The sequence below is a fragment of the Somniosus microcephalus genome, chromosome 11 (genome assembly GCF_052327205.1).
Source record: "Somniosus microcephalus isolate GS21.2 chromosome 11, FLI_Smic_1.0, whole genome shotgun sequence".
Classification (NCBI taxonomy): domain Eukaryota; kingdom Metazoa; phylum Chordata; class Chondrichthyes; order Squaliformes; family Somniosidae; genus Somniosus; species Somniosus microcephalus.
Window position 1 is genome coordinate 174,815,962 of NC_140997.1, and position 15,979 is coordinate 174,831,940.

The window sequence follows — 15,979 nt, forward strand, 5'->3', positions numbered from 1 at the left end:
TCAATCCTCCCTGTTACTTCATCAAAAAATTCAATTAGATTAATCAAACATGATCTGCCTTTTACAAATCCGTGTTGGCTCTCCTTAATTAGCTTAAACCTCTCTTAAGTGCCCGTTAATTTTTTCCTTGATTATTGTTTCTAAAACTTTTCCCACCACTGATGTTAAACTGACCGGTCTGTAGTTACTAGGATTGTCCTTACACCCTTTCTTGAACAATGGTGTCACATTTGCCACTTTGCAACCCTCAGGCACCTCCCCCGCATCTAGGGAAGACTGGAAAATTATGGCAAGCCCTTCTGCTATCTCCTCCCCCATTCCCCTAGCAACCTGGGATGCAAGCCATCTGGACCAGGTGACTTATCCACTCTAAGCATGCCAGCCATTCTAGTACATCCTGTCTATCAATTTTCACCCTTCCATTGCTTCTAACTTTTCCACTTCTACCGATATTTTGTCAGCATCCACCTCCTTAGTAAACACCGATACAGAGTACTCATTGAGTATTCTAGCCTTGCCCTGCGCCTCTAAGCATATATCACCTTCTTTGTCCCTAATAGGCCCCACCCCGCCTCTTACTACCTGCTTACTGTTTACATGCCGGTAGAAGATTTTTGTGTTCCCTTTTATGTTAACTACCATTCTACTCTCATATTCTCTCTTTGCCAATCTTATTTTCATCTTCACTTCCCCTCTCAGCTTATTGTATATGGCCTGGTTCTCCCTTGAAGAATTCACCTGACATGCATCATACACCGTCATTTTTGTTTCCTCATCTTCTCTATCTCCCTCATCATCCAAGGAGCCCTTGCTTTGGTTCCCTTACCCATCCCTTTTGTTGGACTGTACCTAGCCTGTACTTGGAACATCTCCTCCTTAAAGATCGCCCATTGTTACATTACAGTATTTCCTGTCAGTCTTTGGTTCTATTTTACCCTGGCTAGATCCTTTCGCATCCCATTGAAGTTAGCCCTATTCCAGTTTAGAAGTTCCACTCTAGGTTGTTCCTTGCTCCTCTCCATTGCTAATCTAAATCTTATGATACGATGATCACTCGTACCCAAGTGTTCCCCCACAGACACTTGGTCGACCTGGCCCACCTCATTCCCCAGCACCAAGAGTACCTGCCCTCCTGCCACACATGACCACATAATCAGCCCTTAATTCCCCAAAGTACACCTGAGGAACATAAACAGTTTTTAAAAAAATGTCAAATAGAAGGTAATAGTACCCGATTGCACAGCCCAGTGGAAGAAATGGGCAAAGCCCCTCCTACACCTGTTTCCCTGCTGTTACTGTGCACCATCATTCTCCTGTTCTCCCATGACATGAAGATCCACTCTTCATTCACATTCATGATACACTAATTTAGAGGAGGCAGGGATTTGTTTACCTCTGCTACTGTTGGTCACTGTTGAAGTTTACTTAGATTGGTGGCAATATAGGGTTTCAGTGTTCTCCTTAATGGAGTGATGCATGGAAAAGCAGATGACTACTGTTGTTACCCCATGGCAATAAAAAGTTGAGGGTAGTTGTGCCACTTCCAGTCTCAATATACACTGCTCCTACGTTATACTGGTGCTGTTGTGGTGCACCCACTGCCTGCTTGTATCATGTGCTGTTAAACCCGCCTCCCCCAGCTGTTGCTGCACTGCAGGATATTACATTTTCCACCTAGAAAATGGGCACAATGAGGTTCGATTTCATCGCCATGGTTCCTATACAGACAAACTGATAAATTTGTGGTTAAAGCTAATTGACTAACACTCCAAGACTTTCAGGAAGCTGCAAGTCACTTCATGTAGGTGTGAGTAAACAACATAACAGCTGTGGGATGTATCAATAAGTAAGAGGGTGCAGAATCCTCCCATAAAGCAGCGACACTACACAGATATGACATCTATATACACTGGAGAATATACTTCCAAATACACAAAAAGTAAAATAGGCTACCAGATCACCTACACATGAGTGAATGATTTAAATACGAAATGCTTCTGTTCCAGGTCCCTGGATCCCCGAGCTGTCAATCTGTTTGCAAAGAGACCTGTTGTGTATACATATTTCCCAATTCCTATTTATTCCACTGGTTTGCTAGACATACAAGTGTTAGTAATCCTCATTGCTCCTAATTGATCTTGACGGGCATAGATCTTAGCCTTGTTTTTGCTTTCAGATAGAATACTAGTTCTTTTTCAGAAATGAAATATCTCCTCCAAGTTTGAAGGATTGAAAAAACTTTAGTGTCTAGATCCTTCCAGCCTCAAGGCAGTGGTGAGGCTGTTGAATGTAACAGAACCCCAATGCTTTTGACTGGAGTGAGCAAGATTATTGTGTCCAAAAGGATCCATTTAATTTTGCTTATTGATTACACTAAATGGAAGAAATATACCTCTTATTGTGAAAATTATGTACTCTATTCAGTGTAGAATCTATATGATTCTAAACTGCTTGCTTATCTCAGTTCAAGAAAGGTATATGCAGCACTCATTTCAGCTTTCCAAGCCTCATTACAAGACCATCTGAAAGTGGTGTTGGTTGGAAATGGACATTATCAGTTTATAAAAGAGACCTGGAATATAAGATCTACAATGGCAACTAAAGGTAGTTATGGACATACAGAATTGACGGGCAGGAAAAGATCAGCTGGTCCATCAAGCCTGCTCTACACTTATGATGGCCGGGGCATCAGAACTAATCACTTCCTTTCTCCCTCTTCCACCCCACACCCTTCATAGCCATTTAATCTCCTGGGAGAGGCAAAAAGAGAGAGAGAGAAAACCCAGGGCCAATAAGGGAGAACATACTCTGGAAATTCTTCTCTGACCCCTTCAAGTGATCAAAACCAGTTCAGGAGATTTTTTTTTTCACAAACCTGGGTATTATTCTTTTAAGCTATTGGCTCCTCTGATTTTGAATTTCCTGTCTTAGAAGTGGTATTGGTGTCAGCTAAATGAGTGTTTGAGGATGTAATGTAAATAGGGTAGATCTTGACTTTGTATGATATTGTAAAAGGGGTGATAGCGAATCCACAGCCCGTTTTACATCCCTCTCAATTTTTGTTTCCATTTTGGGAGAGATGTAGAACGGGCTGTTGACCGGGCTATCATCCATTTTACACTAGTGCACAGAGTCAAGATCTACCCTAATCCCTCTTTATCTCTAGAATGTGGAAGATGGGGTAATCCTCCAGTGTTACATCAGTGCTGCCTCCTAAATTCCATTTACTCGAGGTTACAGTCACTCTTTTTTCCCCTTCCTACCAATCTGAAATACATGTTGCTTTTACCTGGATATAAATAGAGATTGTACCACTATATAAATGCAAGTCTTTCTTTCATACCATGCACAATTAACAAGTGATTGCAGAATGAATACTAGGCTGTATTTTCTATTATCAATTAACAGATGGACATGTGCCCAAGTGTAATGAAAGAACATTCCCCTGGAGCAATAGCCATTTAACAGTCCAGTTTAAGGACATCTTGATATGTACCATTTGAAGCAGAGACCATACATTTATCGAGCATTACTATCTTGATATACCTTCCTCTCATGACCTGCAATGGCTGAGTAATCTTATCTTCACTGATTGCGCCTTTCCAAGGCACAGGGAAGCTTTTTTTCACTTACTGAGGAAACACGACTTTGATCCAAGTAAACCATGGTTTGAAAAAGGTAAGTTATTTACACAGAATAGAGTAATCTCCTGCTTAAAGTCTCCTGCAGATATGGATATCTACCCTCTTCCCTACACAGACCAACTGGATAGATGAGATAGAGCATCTTCCATTAGGTGCTCTAATCCAGAATCTTTAAAGGAGGTTTACTACTTAACTAATTACATGAGGCACAAAACTGCATAAATGTCTTCCATTTAGAGTGCTGAGCTTGAAAATTAAATTATGTGATATAGAGGAGAATGAAAATGATTGATTTTGATGGCAATCTCCAATTCTTGGTTTTCATTTTAAATTTGAAAGCCATTACTTTCTGTAAAATAACACTGATTAATTTAGGTGTAAATACATGTAAAACACACCATTAAGAATTACAATTGAATCAAAGTGCACCTCCAAGATATAATATTAGCCCAGCAGCACTTTCTGCTATTTAAAATATCATGTGCAGGCATGAAAAAGAAGAAAGACTTGCATTTATATAATAATAATAATCAACTTTATTGTCATTGTTAGTGCACAAGTGCAGTACAACGAAATGTAGGCTTGCGGCTCCCGAGAGTGTACATCTAGATTAAGACATTTAAACATTCAACATTCATTTGGCTTGTAATACATTAACATAAACATAACCATAATGAAGTGCATTGGCAGATGTGCAGGCTTTAGAGTTTTATTTGTGGAGTTCAGTAGGATGACAGCCCTGGGAAAGAAGCTGTTCCTAAATCTGGTCGTTCGGGTGCGAATGCATCTGTAGCGTCTCCCAGGTGGCAGGAGGGCAAACAGACTGTGGCTGGGGTGGGTAGGGTCTTTGATGATGGTCCGTGACCTCCGTAAACAGCGTTTCTGGTATATGTGCTCTATGGTCGGTAGCTGGGTGCCGGTAATGCATTGGGCAGTTTTGACTACCCGCTGCAGGGCTTTCCGGTCATAGTAGCTACAGCTGCCATACCATACTGTGCTACAGTTCGTCAGGATGCTCTCTATTGTGCAGCGGTAAAAGTTAGAGGGGATCAGGGGTGACAGGTTACATCCCTTCAGCCTCCTTAGGAAATATAGGCGCTGCTGGGCCGCCTTCACCAGAGAGGAGGTATTGAGGGACCAGGAGAGGTCTTCCGTGATGTGGACTCCGAGGAACTTAAAGCTGTCCACCCTTTCCACCACAGCCCCATGGATGTGGATGGGGGTGTGACTTCCGCCTTTAGACTTCCTGAAGTCCACAATGATTTCTTTGGTTTTCTTGATGTTAAGGGCCAGGTTGTTATCGGTGCACCACTTCACGAGATGCTGGACCTCCTCCCTGTAGGCTGACTCATCGTTGTTGGTGATCTGGCCTACTACCGTGGTAACAACAGAAAATGCTGGAAAAACTCAGCAGGTCAGGCAACATCCGTGGAGAGAAATTTGAGTTGACATTTCGGGTCGAACCCTTCTTCAAAACTGGAAAGAAAAGAAACTAGATCGAAGGCAGGGCTGCGATCGGACAAAAGAATAAAAGAAACAAAAGAAGTAAAAGAGATTAGAAGCTAGACGAGATGGTAATAGGCTGAGATTAGGTGTAAAGTGTACTGGCAGGGCAAAAGATAGCTGCCAGGTGTGAGAGAGAAACAAAAGGAAAGGGGGGGGGAACTACAAGCCCACTGACTCCCACAGCTACCTGGACTACACTTCCTCCCACCCCGCTTCCTGTAAGGACTCTATTCCATTCTCCCAGTTTCTCCGTCTCTGCCGTATCTGCTCCGACGATGCCACCTTCCACACCAGTGCTTCAGACATGTCTTCCTTTTTCCGCAACCGAGGATTCCCCTCTACCGTGGTTGACACTGCCCTCGACCGTGTCAGTTCTATCTCCCGCACTTCTGCCCTCACCCCTGCCCCTCCCTCCCGGAACCACGATAGGGTTCCCCTTGTCCTCACCTTTCACCCCACCAGCCTCCACATTCAACGGATCATCCTCCGGCATTTCCGCTACCTCCAAAGTGATCCCACCACCAAACGTATCTTCCCCTCCCCTCCCCTTTCAGCATTCCGCAGGGACCGCTCCCTCCGAGACACCCTAGTCCACTCCTCTATCACCCCAAACAGCCCTTCCCCTTCGCCTGGCACCTTCCCGTGCAAGCGGAGGAGATGTAACACCTGCCCCTATACCTCCCCCCTTCCCACTGTCCAGGGCCCCAAACACCCCTTCCAGGTGAAACAGCGATTTACTTGTACTTCTTGCAATCTAGTATACTGTATTCGCTGCTCACGATGCGGTCTCCTCTACATTGGGGAGACCAAACGCAGATTGGGTGATCGCTTTGCGGAACACCTCCGTTCAGCCCGTAAGGGTGACCCCGAGCTTCCGGTCGCCTGTCATTTTAATTCACCGCTCCATTCCCACTCGGACCTCACCGTCCTTGGCCTCTTGTATTGTTCCACGGAAGCTCAACGTAAACTCGAGGAACAGCACCTCATCTTCCGATTAGGCACTCTGCAGCCTTCCGGACTCAATATCAAGTTCAACAATTTCAGATCATAAGCTCGGCCCCCATTTCATTTTTTCTTGTAATTTTTCCACTCCTTTCCCCCCCCCCACTTTCCTTTTGTTTCTCTCTCACACCTGGCAGCTATCTTTTGCCCTGCCAGTACACTTTACACCTAATCTCAGCCTATTACCATCTCGTCCAACTTCTAATCTCTTTTACTTCTTTTGTTTCTTTTATTCTTTTGTCCGATCGCAGCCCTGCCTTCGATCTAGTTTCTTTTCTTTCCAGTTTTGAAGAAGGGTTCGACCCGAAACGTCAACTCAAATTTCTCTCCACGGATGTTGCCTGACCTGCTGAGTTTTTCCAGCATTTTCTGTTGTTATTTTGGATTTCCAACATCTGCAGTATTTTGCTATCCTACTACCGTGGTATCATCTGCAAACTTGATGATGGCGTTGGAACCATGAACAGCCACACAGTCGTGGGTGAAGAGGGAGTAGAGGAGGGGGCTCAGCACACATCCTTGTGGGGCCCCCGTGTTCAGGGTCGGGGGGGGGAGGTGTGGTTACCTAATTTGACAGACTGTGGTCTGTTTGTTAGGAAGTCCAGGCCTTTCATGACCACCGGATGTCCCAAAGCGCTTTACAGCCAATGAAGTACTTTTTTTTTTTTAAAGTGTCACTGTTGTAATGTAGGAAACGTGGCAGCCAATTCGTGCATAGCAAGCTCCCACAAACAGCAATGTGATAATGACCAGATAATCTGTTTTAGTGATGTTGATTGAGGGATAAATATTGGCTAGGACACCTGCTCTTCTTCGAAATAGTGCTATAGGATCTTTTATGTCCACCTGAGAGAGCAGACAAGACCTCAGTTTAACATCTCATCCAAAAGACGGCACCTCTGACAGTGAAGCACTCCCTCAATACAGCACTGGAGTGTCAGCCTAGATTTTTGTGCTCAAGTCGGGAGTGGGACTTGAACCCACAACCTTCTGATTCGGAGGCGAGGGTGCTACCAACTGAGCCACTGCTGACAATGAATTTAGAGGTTTGAATCAATCAAGTATTTTGATGTGTAAAAATACATATAGAATGATATAAGATAAATCCAGTTGAGGAAAGTCATTTGGTTAATCTTAGCTGATCTGTCCAGAACGATCCTATAATCTCTCTATTACAACATCCAGTCATTTTGTAAATGATTCCAAGGCTTTTTAATCATTACTTTACTCAGTAGTCCATTCTATATATTGATCACTCTTTGTGTGAAGAGGACCTTACTGATGTCAGTCATAAACCACTGGTTACTAGTCTGGACCTGTGTCCCCTCGTCCCACTCTCACACTTGCACAAATGCAAACTTCTGTGTCACATTTGCATCTAATTGGCTCAAATTTAGTATTCAGAAAACATTAACAGATCATACTGAAAAGATAAAGAACTTCTAAATCAAATAAAGAGAAAGCAGGTAGAAAAATTGCAAATGTGAAATGATGAATCAAGCATTATAACATTTATCTTTATAGAACAACTTATCCTCTGATTGATGATGAGCAATACCAGGGAAGAGGCACTAGTATTAAATGCAAATACAGAAGTAAACAATTCTCAAAATAGAAGTTACAAGGATGTTTGTTCCATTTTTCATTTAGACTTTAATATAAGGACAGGATTATTTATGTTGTGTAATTTGCACTATTTAGCCTTCAATCAATTGACTTTTCACATTTACTATTGACTTCGGGCGGGTTTTCTGTATAATTTTTACTGTGTCGCATAACATTCCAACTTAAATTAAATTCAGATTGTAGTATTGTAAAATTTTAATAAAATTAGTAGATGTGGAAATATAATGGCCCAGAAATTCGGGTCGGGGGCTTCCCGCGGGTGCAAGCCCCCAACCTGCACTTACCTAGCGCGCCGGCCATTGAGCTGTGGGCCCGCGTGGGATTCCGATCCTGGGCCTCCGCCAACTGCCGGCGTGCAGTGCTTGCGTATCCCAGGGACGCAGTTAGTTTGATGCGTCCCCTGGGATCACGTGGGCAATGGAGAGCCAATGGTAGCAGGGAATGCTTCATTCATAAGTTTGATAGGAAGAGCTGTCAAACCTATAAATACTATACGCCCCAAAACATAATTAAAACTTCAAATAATTTTTTTTAATCACATTTTTATAATAACTATAAATTACATGAAATAACTATTTTAAACAATAATTTAAATTTTTGAAAAAATTAATTACATTTTCTAACGGGGCTAAAAATAAACTTACCTTTCTTTAAAGTATTTAAAAATAATAAACCTGTGGAAAAAATGTTTTAATTTTAATTAATTCACCACTTACCTTGTTAAAAGCAGGCCTTGCACCTGCTTTTTAAAAGTGTAACTGCTGGAGACTTACCCTCCCGGAGAAACCTGCAAAAAAAAGGTAAGTTCGATGCGCACGCGCTGCCTCTCCGGCGCACGTGTTCCACCTGTCAACCCCTTCTTTCAGGGGAACGGAAGTGTCGGTTTCCCGCACATGCACAGTGCATGCACGAAACCGGCACTTTCGTTGGGCCTACGCGTGGGTACCCCGTGCGTACTCACGCGTTGGGACCCGAATTTCTGGGCCAATGATTCAACAAAGCATAAACACTGTTGTATTAACTGCGCTTTGTATGTATATTTATATATTTCTCCAACTACAAGCAATCCTGTTGCATATGTCTTTAAATAGCATGGCAAAACTAGTATAGATTAGCTAAACAGTGTACACGTTGATATATATTTTTAATCAGTTGCATAGTTAAATCAATTAATGGGGTTGGGGGAGGGGTGGCGGGAGGGTGAGAAACAGAGTCCAAAAAGTAAAAGTGATAAATGTAAGTACAGTACTATATGCTCAATCAATATAAGGGCTTTGTGAAACTGAATGACGTATTGGGATACCAATATTCAAGTCAGATGCTGTTTGCTAAATTATAAATGTCTGTAATTAAAATCCAGAGGCTGTTTCTATGAATGATTTAGTAAGTTATTTCATGTTTTGTCATGGCTGATTAACAACATTAAATTAACTTTTTCTTATTCAAGTCTTTGACTTTTCCATTTATTTAAAGGGGCATTGTCAACAGGAATTTTGGCTTGCAAGCCAGGTATTCTTGTAGATAAAATGTTGCTAGTTGACTGAAGATCATATATTTGTATCATAAATAGGTTGAAAATAAACATTAGATGAAATTTTGATAATGTATTTAATATTATTCAAAAATGTCAATACTGTGGAAGCTATGATATTCTCAGCAGTCACTTTCAGCTCATCCAAACGCCTCAATAGGACCTGTTTTACTCACAACAGTGATCCCTAGATCTGAGTAAGCAAACTTAGAATCAAGTGATAAACTTAAATCAACTTTATATGGTAGGTCATCCATATTTCCAAGACTAAATTAATTTAATTCCTGTCAAGTACAATATTTTATTAGAATAAATGGAATTATCAAAACTGTAATGTAATGAATCTTATCTCTAATCCAGAATCTTTAACTTTTTATTTAATTTTAGCAACAACAGCCACTGGCTGCTCACCACATAGCCCTTCAACAGCAGCTTCTACAGGTGCAGCAACTTCAACAACAGCACATCATGACTATGCAGCGTAATGGCTTGCTCCCAGTCCAGTCTGGACAGCCAGCTCTCTCTCTGCAAACATTGGCACAAGGTAAGTACCAGGCCTGGAGATAGGCCCTTTTAAAACAGGCCTCCGAGTTGGGCTGCGCAAATGGGAACTGCAAAGCCACAGCAGTTAAGTTGTTCAGGAGAGGGCAATTGAGCAGTGACAGGGCACACCAGCGTATAATATGAAAGCTATGAATGTGACGATGCATGAAGTGTAATCTGTGCAGCAACACATCAGGGACACCCTTAGGTAATTCAGCAGCCATGTCATTGATTGATTTGAATAGTTGTATGTTATAGCTAGCTGTTCCTGTGGTGTTTAAGGAGCATGTTTAAAGCCTAAGGGTGTCTATCTGCAAGCCATTGACCAAAGAGCCTAAACAGAGTGGCTTCAGAGGTACAGTTCTAGTGGTGCAGTAAACTAATAGTAGTGACATTTGTCCCTGTGGAACAGAGGTTCTTTGGAAAGCAACTGAGAGTTTGGGCAGGCAGAAATACAAAGCAATTTTTTATCACTGTGATAATAGCCCAAAACTGATGTCATTATGAACCTTAAATCAACTTTATGCTTGCTTGAACATGGTCACCTGGGTATAGAGGTACAAGGACGAAAAAGGTTGAGCAACTATGTTTGTCTTTTAACCAGTACTACCTGGGATTGGGAAATTGAGTTCTATGAGCAGTAATCAATCATGTTTTCCAACAACATACATTTTTCAAAGTAGTGTCCTTTTTTTTATAATGAGGAACAGTAGTGAATGTGTTTAAAACTAAATGAAATAAATCTAGAATAAAATCCATCATAGAGGATCCTTTTCAGGCTAATCTGATTAAAGATAAGTGTGACAATCTACTTTCTCTCTCTACACAGTAGCATGTTATCAGCAAGCGTGTCTATTCACTTTTGTTTTAACATGAAAATAGTGGTGTTAAGGTCAGTTATGGCAGTAATTGTTGCCACACAGACAGCCCTGTTCATCATATTTGCTAAAAATGAGTATTTCCAGTATTATCATGTTTGGAAATGAAAGGATAGTGCAAAGAAATAGGACAATCTGTGTTGTGACCTTCTTCCTGGTTGATTTGCCAGTTGTTATTGCTAAGCTAATGCTGGGAAGGTTGTTCTACTGTCCTGCTATAATTTACTATTCTTTGATATGCAAACTATCTGCCCAGAACATGTAAAAATCCTATCAGTCTCATTTCACACTTCTTAACCGCTTAGACTCTCTGGAGTCTGTTGCCTTATTAGACCTACACTCTCCAATGCTACCGTAATTAAAATCTTTAGCAGTAGTTTAGTAAAGTAAAGATATTTTGGCTGATCACTTTGAGATTATTATCCAATCCTTGCACCCAAAATGAAAGTAATAAATTAGATTCTGACCTAGTATTCTTGCTGATCTGAAGTGCTTGAATATTTAATTGTGATTTGTAATTAAAATATAGTTAGAAGCACAGGTTTTTTGCTTTCTGCTTTCAAATTTCCACATTGGGTTTTGAATGAAATAAAATTTTAATGATAAAGACAGGTGATTAAAAAATAATTACTGACATAATATTCTAATTTTGTAGTAAAATTATGAAATGCCTTTGAATATGGTGCAAATGAATTGGTTACATTTACAGCACATTATTTTCAATTATACTTTTTATATTTAAAGATGAATGTATTTGCCATTAATGTATTGCAAAATATCTGTGATAATAACTTTAAGAGCTCTTATTTCAAAAGGAGGGCGAATATGCAGAGCAGTCTAGTTATGTTACAATTTGTGGTAAAATGAACAGATCAATTATTGCATACATCTGAAGAATTTACTTTTAATTATCAGCACTAACTGAACATACAGCGGGTTGCACTGTGTCTTGTTAGAAGTCTTGCAGCACATAGGAATATAGTTAGGAATTGTCTAATTAACATCAGACCTTGTTTACATACACTTTGGTTTTTTAATTAGCAAGTGAAGAAGGATAAGTCTGCTGTTCATGGAACTAATTATACAATATGGGGCTATTGCTGTTTGACACAGGCATGACTCCAACAGAACTGCAGCAGCTGTGGAAAGAAGTGACTGGAGCTCACACAATGGAAGAAAGTGTAACCAAAAATGGCAGCCTAGACCTTTCAATTTGCTCTCCCGCAGCACCACCTAAGACCTCACAACAAGTAACCCTGATGAACGGACAGTCTACGGGTCACACTCCAAAAAGGGAATGGTAGGTATTAATAGGATATTGTTTAACGTCCACCACTGATCCAATTAATTTGTTTTATCTTATAAGTCCTTTTATAGCTCTCACTTGTCTAACTGGTGGTATGTCCATCCATTCATCATAACCTATTATGTGTAATGATGCCTGATTATCCTGCTAGTATTTCCTTTTTATATGAAAAAATGAGACCTCAGAAGAATTGTGTGGGTAAGTAGCCATGCAATGTTAATGGGATTCTGCACAATGTAATGTTCTAGGGCAAAGAGTGCATGGTTTTGTTGCTGTCCTATTTTCTGGAGAAAGAGAGCCACAGCAATAACATGACCTCCACCCCCCACCCCAATACAACTTCCACTAATATCATGTTTTGAAGAATATATCTTATGTTGCAAAATGCACCTGATGCTAAACTGTCTAGTGATGATTGGTAATTTACTTTTCATAACAAATATTCAGAATCCAGTTAAAACACATTGCAACATTATGCCACCTTGCCCCTCACCTCTGGCTTAGTAGATTTGCATACTTAAAGTTGAGAGAACATGTATTACATGAAAGTGAACAAATGAACTTGCATCTTGTAGCACATTATCACTTCCTCAGGATATCCCAAAGCCCAGTACAGCCAATAGATTATCCTTGAGGTACAGTGACTGTTGTTTTAGAGGTAAACACAGCAGCCAATTTGTGCACAGCAAGGTCCCACAAACTGCAATTGATCGAATGGCCAGATAGTCCATTTTTGGTGATGGTGCTTGAGGGACAAATGTTGGCTAGGACAATAGAGAGAACCCTCTGCTTTTCTTCGAATAGTCCTAGCAGATCTTTCATGTGCACCTACAGAGGTTTCTCGCCCGATAGACAAGATAAGATCTTGTGTGAAAAATACATCCAACCTTATTTATTTATAAGAATGAAAATTTTCTTTAAAAACTCAGCCTTCAGTGCCTCAGAGACACTGGGCGTGAGGGGAAAGTAATGTTGCGGCGGGAGATAGGCTCCAAATTTGCACGGACTATATAGAAGAGGGCATGGAAATAACTGGAGAGGTGAGTCTGGGGTGTGGGTGGAGGTTGTGACATCAGCAAAAAGGAGAAGGGGACTGGAAAATATCTGGGAGCAAGGCCAAAACCAAGTGCAGCAGCAGAATATAAAACCTGCTACTGCTTAAAGGGGCAATGGCAACCCTGGAAGTAGAAGGATAACAACCAGGTTGAAGAAACAGCAGGAATCTTCAGGATGCTGACCAGCATGTCCTCATGTTGGCGATATGGAGCGACAGAGATGGTCTGTTTGGGGTGGAGATCTGCCAAGAATGTGGAGGAGGTGGTTGTGGCAGGAAATTTGACAACCTCATCGGCTAAGCCAAGGTAAACTATCTGCTTTCCCAACCCTTCCTTGCAATCTCTTTATATGTGTTGCACTCCATCATTCATTACACTCATGGTAACAGAAGAGTCAAAGGTGAAAATGGGATCTGACAGTGATGAGTGGAAGATCTACTGAAGTCAGTCCCTGGTTCAAGAGCCTGCTGCCTCAGATCTCTGCTGCTCAAAGCAGAAATATGGAGGCATTGAGGATGATCTTAGAGGGCCTGGGATATATGGCAGAGGTTACTAAACAGTCCTATGCAATTCATAATACTAATATCTGTGAAGGATTGAACACAATGTAGCACTACTGCAGTATGTGGCAGCACCATGAACATCTTTATCTGCCCCACCCCAGACAGACAGGCCTCCAGACAAGTCAATGTATCCAACAACTGTGCTTTTGATCACCATCATACAGACCTTGGGGGACTGTCTGGCAACAATGATGGCAACCAGCTTCCAAGAGATTTGGGGCATCATCTTTTAAGGTGTGTAGGATCTAGCTGATACTACCACATCTGCACTCCCACTGATCAATAGGCACTCAGATCCAGGACCCAGCACATGGCATGGCTAGAATCTGCTCTCATGGTGCTGATCTCTCTCCTGATGACAGTTCATATTACTTTTTCAACCAGCCCCCTTAGAAGCCCTGCCCATGTTGGTGGCAGAATACATTTGCACCTGCAGTGCCAACAAAGCCTGCTGAAGAGTCCTCCTGGGACTCAGAAGCCCTGTGATGAGGGTCACCAGGACTCCATGAGGTTCATTATACCATAGTGTAGTCAAGCACCACTGCTCTCCTTATCCCTTGGGTATCACTCAAAAGCTGATGTTTCGGACAAAGTTTGTGGACATTCAAAGCCTGTATACTCAACCACTTCCTGGTTTGACAAGTCGTGCAGGTAATTTGACCCTTTTCTACAGGCTTGCATCTGGTGTAACTTAACTCTGGTGCTTGAGAAAAGCTTGAGGTAAATAATGCAATTTCTGGACAGCAGCTTTTGCACTCATTATCATGTCATTAGCAAACATGTACCACATTGGGGGTGGGTGCATCTTCTGCCAGCAGCCACTTCTACTGGAATTTAGTGTGCATTTTACAATAGATGTCATTCTGGCAGATCTGACTTACTCCCCAAATTTTGGTCCACTACACCACTTCTGCACAAAAAAAAAATCAGAATTTCGGGCATTTTTACACAACTGAAGCATAAAATAAGTTACAATTTACAGTGCCTATGTTAGAACAAGATTTTATTTCAGAAACAAAATAGCAGTTTCATCATATTGGAACTAATGACACAAAATAATGTTACTTAGAGATTTTATTGCCTTTTAATGCATCATCTTTTTGCTTAATTTGACCAAGTATTGAACTGAAATATAGGAAGGATCCAACTGGATCCCAACCTCCTCTCAGAGAAAAAATAAGATAATATTTATCCTTCTACCTTTTTTTATTTTTGTAATATAAGTAAAGGGCTCTGTTCTGACAAAACTAGCATCACTATATTGAACAAATGGGGTTAACTCTTGCAATAAATTCAGGGCAGAGAGGAAGTAGTGTGCAGTTTAGTTTGATGTGTTTTTTCTTTTACTTTGTACATGGTAGGTGTATGCTATCCATTTGCTCAAAGTGATTGAATTACAGCTGTGTCCATAAGTAGGGCACAAGAATAACTGAGGAAGGGTGCCCACAGATGCATTTAGGGCTTTAGTTGCAGTCTTGTCAGGCATTGTGGTGCCTGACCAGATTTCACATGACACATGAAACTTTCCATGTTTAGCTTAATAGTGCTCAGTTCCATTAGAAATGAAGACAAGTCGAGGGGCAAACATCCTGTCAGTGGGGCAGATTGCTCCTTGCTACTATGAGTAAGGACAACTTTCTTAGGTCTTGTGAAGAACATAATTGACACATTCTTAGAGGAAATATTAGTAACAAAAAAAACACTTTTGTTCAGTTGTGGACAGAATAGGAGAACATATAAGCTTCTGTCCCATATTCCACCAGCATCCATCGGCATCAGCTCTGGGCTTTGGAGCTGTGGCAATCTGTTAAGGAGATAAATAATCTGATTTGGCACGACACTCCTACTCTCCTCTTTAATTTGTCTTACACAAGGAAAATTATAATTAAATCATTCAGGGTAAAACCCTTGAGTGTATGGGAGGAAAAACAGTTTGATGGAGATTGCTGGTAAAGACCAACATCCGTGTTGCGGTGTGAAGATATTTATCCACTGGTGTTATTAAAAAAAAAGGGGGGTGGGAATAACATTTCTGCATCATTTGTGCGGTAAATGGCATTGTTCAATTCAAAGCCTTTAAAAATAAGTAATAAAATGACTGGTTGATATCTAAAAGGCAACAGTAGAGCTAAAACAAATTACATTAACATTGTACATTGTATTTTTTTCAAAAAATTGTGTACAATGGTTTTTATTATAGTTATTATTATGGTTTTAGAGAAGGAAAAACACTGAAGTTATTTACATTAGTTCTGTCAAGCATACCAGAATGTCACTGGGCACTGGTGGGTGATTTTACTGTATATTACTATTGACTGAACAAAG

At 41.0% G+C, this 15,979-nt stretch overlaps 1 protein-coding gene across 7 annotated transcripts in view; it reads left to right on the forward strand.

Annotated features, from left to right (window-relative positions):
* foxp1b (forkhead box P1b) overlaps positions 1 to 15,979 on the forward strand; it is a 581,092-nt gene that overhangs the window by 478,713 nt on the left and 86,400 nt on the right. For all 7 annotated transcript variants that reach the window (XM_086001439.1, XM_086001441.1, XM_086001437.1 and 4 more), the window contains 2 exons: positions 9,697 to 9,853; positions 11,844 to 12,030. In XM_086001439.1, the coding sequence (XP_085857565.1) occupies positions 9,697 to 9,853; positions 11,844 to 12,030 (344 nt within the window). The remainder of the gene's footprint in view (positions 1 to 9,696; positions 9,854 to 11,843; positions 12,031 to 15,979) is intronic.